The sequence below is a fragment of the Chenopodium album genome, chromosome 8, assembly GCF_948465745.1.
Source record: "Chenopodium album chromosome 8, dcCheAlbu1.1, whole genome shotgun sequence".
NCBI classification, from domain to species: Eukaryota; Viridiplantae; Streptophyta; class Magnoliopsida; order Caryophyllales; family Amaranthaceae; genus Chenopodium; species Chenopodium album.
Window position 1 is genome coordinate 7242749 of NC_137841.1, and position 10139 is coordinate 7252887.

The 10139-nt window shown below is 32.4% G+C and overlaps 1 protein-coding gene across 1 annotated transcript; it reads left to right on the forward strand.

Annotated features, from left to right (window-relative positions):
- The first annotated feature begins 1070 nt into the window (after positions 1 to 1070).
- LOC145642699 (nucleotide pyrophosphatase/phosphodiesterase-like) lies at positions 1071 to 9605 on the forward strand. Its single transcript, XM_081693872.1, has 13 exons — positions 1071 to 1375; positions 1512 to 1599; positions 1803 to 2072; positions 2178 to 2286; positions 2977 to 3091; positions 3330 to 3462; positions 3649 to 3836; positions 4084 to 4270; positions 4422 to 4489; positions 8056 to 8149; positions 8254 to 8442; positions 8660 to 8740; positions 9515 to 9605. The coding sequence occupies exons 1-13, from the start codon at positions 1071 to 1073 to the stop codon at positions 9569 to 9571; spliced, it is 1884 nt and encodes a 627-aa protein (XP_081549998.1). The 3' UTR covers positions 9572 to 9605.
- Positions 9606 to 10139: the final 534 nt, after the last annotated feature.

The following is a 10139-nucleotide window of genomic DNA, read 5'->3' on the forward strand; positions in this document are numbered from 1 at the left end:
CCAATTCATATGAATTCAAAAAATCAGATAAACAACCAATTCCATATTGTAAGGAACAAATTCAATCGTTAAATCGAAAAACGAGAAAAATAGAAAAAAAAATAGAGGAAAAAGGAATTAAAGAAGGAAGGAGAAAAAACCGAGTATAATTTGTGAATTCAAAGATTCATATAAACCTTAATCAATCAGAATTAAAGCACAAAATTGAAATTCACACAAAAATTCATACTTAATAACTACTTTCATGTTGTAAGAAACAAATTTAATCAAAAAAGTGTAAAAAAGGGGTAAAATTAAAAACCAGAGGAGAGAGAAAATAAAAAACAAAGGAGAAAAATAGAGGAAAAGAAAGCTAATGTTCATATTTGTGCTATTGTTACACCTATTTCTAGGTGCATGAGTGTGCACCTAAAAATATGCGAATCTTTTTGGCTCAGCCTGAAAAGCTCGATCTTATTTTATGGGTTTGGACATGCATTTTGCGGCCCAACCAGATAAAGTGGGCTTATTTTCTTGCCTGAAATCAGCCCGGCTCTCTCTTTTGATCACTTCTAAAATTATGGAAAAGTATTCAAGGGCTACAATAAAATTGTAGCTATTGTAATTAGTTCTAATCTTGACCCTTTATTTTTAATGTTCAATCTTGTCCATTCATTAATTGACTTTAATTTTTAATAAGAAATGAAAAAAGAAAAAAAGTAGTTATGCAGTTTCTAAAAAAAAAAAAACTGAACTTGCCGCCATTTTGTAGTATTAAAGAAACTGAATTATTTTTATCTCTTTTTTTTTTTTGGATAGATAAGATGTATTTTAAAGTCAACTAAATGGATGGATATATATGATGAATTTTATTTATCGGAGGGTTGTGATGAATCGATTTTTTTTAGTCGGTGAGAATCGATCCCAAGACCTTCTAGAATCGAGAGGGAAGCTCTAACCTACCACTTGAGCTATCCTTCACTCTTAATATATATTCCTCAAACTCTAATTTGTAGCAAGAAAAAAAATATGACTTTGAATACAATACTTAAAGCACAAAATATTCATGTTTAATCTATCATCCAAAAGTCATGAATTTATTTTTTCTACTACTCGGCATTATTCACTCAGCAAACTCTCAATTCTCACCAAGTCCTTCATTTCCAAATGTTCATTTCAAACCACATAATTTACCAAATGATGCTGAAATACCTCATTTTAAGATGGTCAATAGAAAATTTTTAACCAATTGTTCTCCCATTAGTCCATACCTTCGTATAGGTACTGATGCTGTTTCTCCTCTCGCCGCTGAGCAAATCGTTACGGTGACTGTTTCCGGAGTCTTACACCCATCGGATAAAGATTGGGTTGCTATGATTTCACCCTCTCATTCAAAGTAAGTAAACCACGTACTATATACTACTAAAATATTTGACTATTTATATTTGGTATATAAATGTAGCAAACTGCAAATATAATTATGTGAAACTCTAGTAAAATTTCTTACAATGTATCATGTTAATATTTTGCAGTGTACGAAACTGCCCTTTTAATTTCATTCGATATTTAGAGACGGGGGATCTCAGTGATCTTCCTCTCCTCTGTCATTACCCTGTTAAGGTAAAATGTTCTGTTTGCACACGTAACAAATTTACATACATATTCATTCTCATTACTACATTACGAGACCAAACTAAGCTAATATTGAAAAATTTTATAAATTTGTGATATATATACCGGGACATTACCCGGGCCAATAGCTAGTTTCTTTTCTCAAATATATATTTTTGATATCTAACTCTTCTTATTAACCTAAATTCTAGGCAGCATACTTAAAATCCGATCCAAATTATCTTAGTTGCAAAAAAAGTGAATGCAAGGAGAATAGTACAAGGGGTACATGCTTAGTTACAACGTGCACGGCCTCAATAAAGTTTCATGTCATCAACATACGAACAAATATAACATTTGTGTTGTTTGGCAATGGCTTTAAAGACCCTTGCATCTTCAACAAAACTCAGACACTACATTTCGCGAATCCTTATCAGCCACTCTACGCGCATATCTCAATTATAGACTCAACCGGGAAATCTGTACTCTACTAAACTTATCAATCATGCTAGCTACTAATAGATCTGATTTTTTTTTTATTAACTTCATAATTTGGTAATTAAAGAGTAAATATGTTACATTTGCAGATGAGAGTTACATGGGTTAGTGGAAATAATTCATCTCAAGAGGTTCGATATGGCAATGGAAAATCAAAGAACTCTGTTGTCACCACTTTCACTTCAGATGATATGTGCGGTAATAATTGTTCATGTTCAATTAACTCCATTGTCGTAAAATGCTTGAGTTTGTACATTACATGTTATTTATATATATATATATATATATATATATATATATATATATATATATATATATATATATATATATATATATATATATATATATATATATATATATATATATATATATATATAGTAATAAGAAACCATTGGGAGGTCTAAATGCAAATGAAACGTTGAGTTTTTAAAAAAAAAAACATTTCAAGCTAAGTGATTGTAATTTACGAAGTAGTTCATTATGGGAAATTCCCTGTTTCTCATGGTGAGAAACAAATTTGTTTCTCATAATGGTATTTTCGTGAATAAATCAACAATTTTTTTCATTATTGTGGGCTCCACAATTGAATAAAGTTGTTGATTTATTTACGAAAATGTCATGTGAGAAACAAAATTTGTTTCTCACCATGAGAAAGTGGGGCATCCTCATTCATTATTATATGACAGGCCTGAGTATTGTTACACATTTTTCTCTGTTTTATCAGTTTAACATTATTACACGGCAATTGTGAATTCAATCAATCAATCAATCAATCAAAGCCTTAATCCCAAAAGTGGGGTCGGCTAACATGAACCAAATATGATTATTCCGTGTAGTCTATTACACGGCAATTGTGAATTGATGCAAAAATAATATGGGCGTACATAGGTACACCTCTAAAAAGTCCTGCACAAGATTTCGGGTGGCATGATCCGGGTTACATACATTCAGCAATTATGACAGATCTTCTGCCTTCAACCCGATATTCCTTCAAGTACGGAAGGTACGTAACGTATTTAACTTGTATCATACTTTGTATATGAGTTTTTCTTGTGTGTACATCTTGCACATAATAGAGCTATAAATGGGTGTCATACAATCCAATATGTTTTATAATGAGAAAATACAAGTTTATCAAATGACAAAATATTAAATAAATCAACAACTTTTTATTAAAAAAAAAATGGACCACACAATAGTTGATTTGCCGCCTACTAATATAAATGCATATAGAAAAGCAGTAATTTAGTTGGGTGGAGCGACGACATCAAGTTCAGAACTCCTTCTGCAGGAGGATCGAACGAGTTAAAGTTTATAGCATACGGAGATATGGGAAAGGCTCCACGAGACAATACAGTTGAGCATTTCATTCAGGTATGTAGTGTTGCATTGAATGAAGAGATGAAAACTTTTGTTAAAAATTGAAATTTAATACTACCTCCGTTATATATTATTTGCAACGATTTAACATAAAGTAGAGAGGGAAAATGTCTAATCGTTGTAAATAATATGTAACAGAGGTAATACATCTTACATTCTGAATTTTGCCAACAATATTAGCCAGGATCTTTGTTAGTGGTGGACGCGATAACTGAGGAAGTCTCTTCAGGCAACATTGATTCGATTTTTCACATTGGAGACATTAGCTATGCTACCGGATTTTTAGTTGAATGGGATTACTTTCTTCATATGATTAGTCCTTTTGCGTCTCAAGTACCCTACATGACTGCTATCGGCAACCATGAAAGGTACACGAAACACTCTTTATTACATGAATCTAAACACAAATTGTAGTACAAAAAGGCGACTAGCATTAGTGCCTTAGGGGTGCACTTAACTTTTGTTCCGTGGCAAAACCAGTCGCAAACCATTTACCTCAATGTACATAAATAAATATAAGCCTTTATGTACTAAAACTGCTAGTAGTACTATGAGTTATAACATTATTTCTTTGTAATTACATTTATTGGTTTTGATCTCATGAATTGAAAACAGAGATTACCCTGGTTCGGGATCAATGTATATAACAACAGACTCGGGTGGAGAATGTGGGATTCCTTACGAAACATATTTCCAAATGCCAACCTCAGCTAAGGATAAGCCATGGTATTCGATCGAGCAAGGTCCTGTTCACTTTACTGTCATTTCTACTGAGCATGATTGGAAGCCTAATTCTGAGCAGGTGAGCTAAGTGTAAATGTATTTGTACGTTTTTCAATTTTACAAGTCAGGTAAAATGTTGCACTTTAGAAACGGAGGTAGTAATATTTATCAAACACTGACTATCTTTTGTTTGTGTTTATTAAAAAATTACACCATATTATTTCGAGCAGTATAACTGGATGAAATCAGACATGGAATCCATAAACAGAACAAGAACTCCTTGGCTAATTTTTACAAGGTATGTTGTAATGTTATATCATTAATCTCAAAAAATTCATTTTAATTTACACTTTCTTAATCTTCTTTTTATGTATATGTAGTTGTTACGAACACTACAAGAGGGGAGGTGAATTGTATGTGAGTTCCTATTGCTATTTTTTGCGAAAACTAAATAAACTGTAAAATGAACTTATAAAGCACACAAATTTTTACTAGGAAACCTTACAGGGCCCAACTGGATGTAAAACCTCGACCCTTCCTAAGGAATTTCCAAAACCAAATAACTTCACTATAATAGAGCAATCCCAAATTACAACCTATAATACACAGACCTTTACTCACAAGTTCCTCACTGAACTTGCTACACAGTAGGACCCTATCCTATCCAATCTAAATCCCAAACATAGATTCACTCGTACTCCCAAAGTATTCTCTGCCTCACACTAGAAGCTTACACATTGTATGCAAAAGCTAAATTACACACTCGCCCAAGAACCCAACCAGTACAAAACATGTGACCCTGGTATATGATAGGCAAGCTATGCACGAAACCCGAAACTAATATGACAAGAATATAAGCTTAGCAAACTTACACAATTAAAGCACAAATGATTTCTTCAAGCATAACTCACAAAAAACTATGAAATGAGATCTCTACTATTTATACAAGAATAATTGTATAGCAAGTAGGGTTTTCAAAAGAGATTTATGTTAATTTTAACTAAATCTCAAAACACGGTTTTTTAAGTAAATCAAGTTTAAAGAAAATCTTTTCGGAAAATAAGATAAGGAAAGATTATCAAAAAGAATAATATCTTTTTGATATTCTGATTCTAAGAAATAATTATTTGAAAAATCTTTTCCTAAAATCTATCTTTTATCCTTTCTGTTTTATTAGCTTTGCCAAGCTCTTGCCATACTTCTAATAGGTTTCATGTATATCCTACTTAAAATATTTAACAACATATCTAGAAAATAAAATCTTAACTAAATTAAGTCGCTGCGCCGTTTTATTCTGTACTCGAAGATTGCTTGGGCTTCACGCAGACCAGGACCAAGTTCCTGCCTTCTTCAAGTTCCTATTAGGGAACGTTCCCGTTAGGGAACTTAGATAGTTCTTGTTAGAGAACTAAGTTCCTGTTAGGGAACTCTTCTTTTATCTTGTTTAATCTTCTTAAAGTATTCTCTTCATGTTCTTCGTAGTCAAGGTTACTGTTATTTCGGATGATATACTACAAGAGGGGGTGAATTGTAGTATGTTCCTAGTGCCTACTTTTCGCGGAATATAAAACTGATTGCTGTTAGGAACTTAGACAATGCAAAGCGGATTTTACGAGAAAACCATCCAGGCCCCAAGTGGAAGTAAAACCTCGACCCTCTAAGGGATTTCAAGCCAAACCAATCCACTATAATAGGCCAAACACTCCTAGTTACAAACCTATTACAAACAGACCTTTCTCACAAGTTCTTGACTAAACTTGCTACACGATAAGACACTATCTTACCCAACCTAAGTCCCAAACTTAGATTCACTCAGCATTTTTAAAGTGCCTACACTCGACCTCTCACTAGAAGCTCATTCGGCTTTACCCTAGAAGCTCACACATTGCATTCTTACAATACAATATTATAAAAACGAGAATCCTCACGAACTCTCACACCCCCAATACATAAAACACTCAAAACCCTTTTTCCCTTTTACAAGATCTCAAAGAATACCTCTAAAAACATATCAATGAATAAAGAGATAAAACTAATATGTTGGACACTCAAGATCTATCTGGATTTTACTGGACGAACTGAAACCAAACCTTACTGGTACTTTAACCTGGAGGTTTGAATTAGCTTCGTGGTGAAGGATGAAACCATAAAGCACGACCACTAAGCTTCATCAACCTCAACTTTGAATGAATACATATGAGCATATTTATAGTACACCCAAATCATTCTTTTCGTAAAAGATAAGTTTTATTAAAAGATAGAAATAAAAGATATTTTCCAAAAATAAGTTTTCTAAAAATATATCTTTTGTTAAGAATATATTCTATCAATAATAATAAGATATATTTACCATGAAATCAGATTTTATCTAAATCTTATATTTTCCAAATATACTAATATATCTTTTTACAAAATTTATACTTATCATATCTTTTTACAAAAGATATACTTGCCATAAAATTAGATTTTATTTAAAACTTATTTTGCTGAAAATATTTTCCAAAAATAACTTATCTTTTTCCAAAGGGATTTATTAGGAAATAAATATCTTTATTCTTTAAAATCAAATCCCTACAAGATATGCACGTATTAGTTAAATATATTATCATTAAATACGACCTGCGACCTTTAACGACGTGCAGACCTAAGTTCCAATTAGGTTTTGGAACTATGACGGTCTCTGAGTTCCTGAAAAGTCAGTAACTCTAATTTCATTGATTATCATGAGTTCACCTTGGTTCTTTAGACTTGTTCCAGACTGACTTTTATGTCCAACATACTTACATGAATCCTAGAGCGATATACTTCGATTTCTCTGTCTTCATGTTGTTTCAATTCTTTGAAACTCTTGTTCTGGAATCTTGTAGTATTGATGCATTCCAGATCTTAGGGCAACGTTCCACTTCTGGAACCGCAGGCCAAGTTCCTAACTGGAACTTGATGTCACTCTTTTTCATTCCTTATTGGAACTCGCAGACCAGGTTCCTTTCTAGAATTTGCTATCATATTCGTAGTACAAGCTTCACTCTTTAGCTTGTTGTCATGCTTCAATTAGGAAGCTCCTTGTGTGTATCTGTTAGGGAGGACTTCATGTACCTGTTAGGGAACATGCTTCGGCTCTCGTGGGAAAGCCTGCCGAAGGTTCCTTCTACATCTGGTTAGAGAACATCTTATGGTTCCTTCGTGGTTTGGTTCTTGTGGGAGAACCTACTTTAGGTTTATTCATTCTTTCTTGTTCCTCTTGAAGTCTTCTATGTTCCAACCCATTGACTTCACTTAAGTCAGTTCCTGTCTTCACATAAACACTTAAGAGAAACATTAGATTGAAGTTTGTTTGTCATAAACAAACTTCAAGTGAGATAACTAATTAAACTTAAAGCTTATGTAAATACTCCTACACATATACAACTCATGTATGCATAGCGTACTTACCTTATGAAGCTAACATATGCAAACATCTATTTACATAGTTACCTTCATGGTTCTTTAGCCAGCATCATGCTTATCAACCATGACACTCATCATTGTTCTTGTTTCTCTATTGCTTATCATATATTGCTCATGTTCCTTATATATATATGAGACATTGCTCAGGTTCCTTGTATCATGTTCCAAGCAAAACTTGTTCTTTCTATGCACAACTTAAGAAACACGTTAGATAGATAATCATCATTAGTTTATAATCATCAAAACCTAATTACTCAACAGTTACTCTTCCACCATCAAGGTCCACTTCACTTGTCTTTAGTTGAGTTTGCTTGAGTTTAAGTCTATCATCATCAAAACCTTTAACTTCAACAGTAGTATTCAACTTCACTTTGACACACTGAATAGTATAATGGTTTAAGATTATAAACGTTTCAGACACAGACCGATGTATAGTTCAAATGTTTTATCGTTCTTCAGTGTTGATGGCAACTTCGCTAAATATTTGGAGCCATTGCTACTACAAAATAAGGTATTCATTTCTTGCTTCTAAACTGATACATGTTTTATATCAGTCAAATTAAAGTTTATTATAGCTTTATATTGTGATCCTTAATTAAAATGTAATGTACATAGGTTGATATGGTGATGTGTGGGCATGTCCATAACTATGAGAGGACTTGCGCGGTCTATAAAGGCGAATGCAAGGCTAACCCTGTGAAAGATGAGAATGGAATCGACACCGTTGATAATACTAACTATAGTGCTCCTATTCATGTTGTTATGGGAATGGCAGGCTTCAGTTTGCGAGAATTCTCAATCTTTGTAAGCCTCTTTGTTTGTTTTTAGTTTTGATTTCTTTGCCTTATTTTAGAAAAATTATGTACATTAATTTCAATTCACGATAGGCTGTTTTGATACAATTTCGAAAAAAAATAAGTTGAACGTAACAACTTTGTCAAGATTGGTATAGTTATATACTCTATGATTATTTCTGATTTTCCTTTGAATTTATGAATCTTTGTGTATGAACATTTTACAGGTAAAAAGTTGGAGTATCACAAGGCTAACTAGGTTTGGATATACAAGAGTACATGCAACAAGGAATGAGATACACTTAGAGGTTAGTATACATGATTATGTTACTATAAGTTGAGCAAAAATGGAAGAAAAAAATATAGATGACAAAAATAATAGGAAATTTTGCAAAAAAAACATCTTTAATAAGTAGATTTTTGTATAAATTTATTTTTACAATGACACACTTTAATCAAATTTTTATTTGCAATGCCACGCCTTTGGCCGGAAAATAAAGAGGGTTTGACCCTTTTTCTAGGCGTTGACTCGACCACGTGCAAGGCACGTGACCTCTTAAAGCCACTCTCCAACTACGCCACCCACCAAAACGCCACCAAATAGAGTGATTTCGGTGGTGGTAGAGTGGGTAATGCGGTTTTGATGGGTGGTTAAGTCGGTTTTGGTGTCGTTCTGGTGGTTGGCGTAGTTGGAGAGTAGTTTTAAGAGGTCACATACCTCACACGTGGTCTGGTCAACGCCGAAAAATAGGGTCAAACCCTCTTATCCGACCAAAGGTGTCTCATCGCAAAAAAAAAAAAAAATAATTAATTAAGGTGTGTCATTAAAAAAAAAAAAAATATATATATATATATATATATATATATATATATATATATATATATATATATATATATATATATATATATATATATATATATATATATATATATATAAGGTGATTTCTTACAAAAAAAAAAATTGCTTATAAAAAGTGATTTTTTGCAAAATTTCCAAAATAATATCATAAAATGGAATATGAGGAATTGTTAGCTTGTTTGCAGCTAACAGTTTTGTACTTATGTTCTTCTCTGACTTTCAGTTTGTGAACTCAAAGACGAGAAAAGTGGATGACTCCTTTCGAATCATAAAGACATAAGACATGATTAATCTAAGATGCACATATACTTGAAGATCTTGAAGTATTAACCTAAGATGCACATAAAGTGTAAGTGTATATGTAAATTGAAATTTGATTATTTGTACTGTTGTTGATCTGAAGTTATAGTCATTTCAATCATCTTACATTTTCTATACTTAAAGATCTTTGTTCAAGTATATCATACCAAATAACACATGTAAATGTCCCACATTGTGAAAAGAAGAAAAGGGTTAAAAGGTTAAGGGGCTACTTCTCCTATTAACATATGGTTTTGGGATGGAACATCCATGAACTTTCTCTCTACTTTACAATTACAGTAATGAATAACTTTTGTATACATCTGGTGTACAATAATTTACTGTACATCAGGGATCATTTTTTAGCAAATTAGGATCACTTTTATAATTTTTTGAGTAACCTTTATCAATAAAGCATAAATATTTTGTAACTTTAATTTGTGTCAAGATAACTTTTATTCATATTAGGGTAACTTTTACTCATTTTAGGGATAACTTTATGACGGATGCATAATAAATATTAAGTTATTTTCCAAATTTGGCCGCTT

Bases quoted from the DNA above. Each gene is read 5' to 3' on its own strand.
- LOC145642699 (XM_081693872.1), top strand. From the start codon at position 1,071: ATGAATTTATTTTTTCTACTACTCGGCATTATTCACTCAGCAAACTCT. The intron at 2,073-2,177 runs GTACTCTACTAA...TTACATTTGCAG, and splicing joins TAGACTCAACCGGGAAATCT to ATGAGAGTTACATGGGTTAG. The intron at 3,092-3,329 runs GTACGTAACGTA...ATAGAAAAGCAG, and splicing joins TATTCCTTCAAGTACGGAAG to TAATTTAGTTGGGTGGAGCG.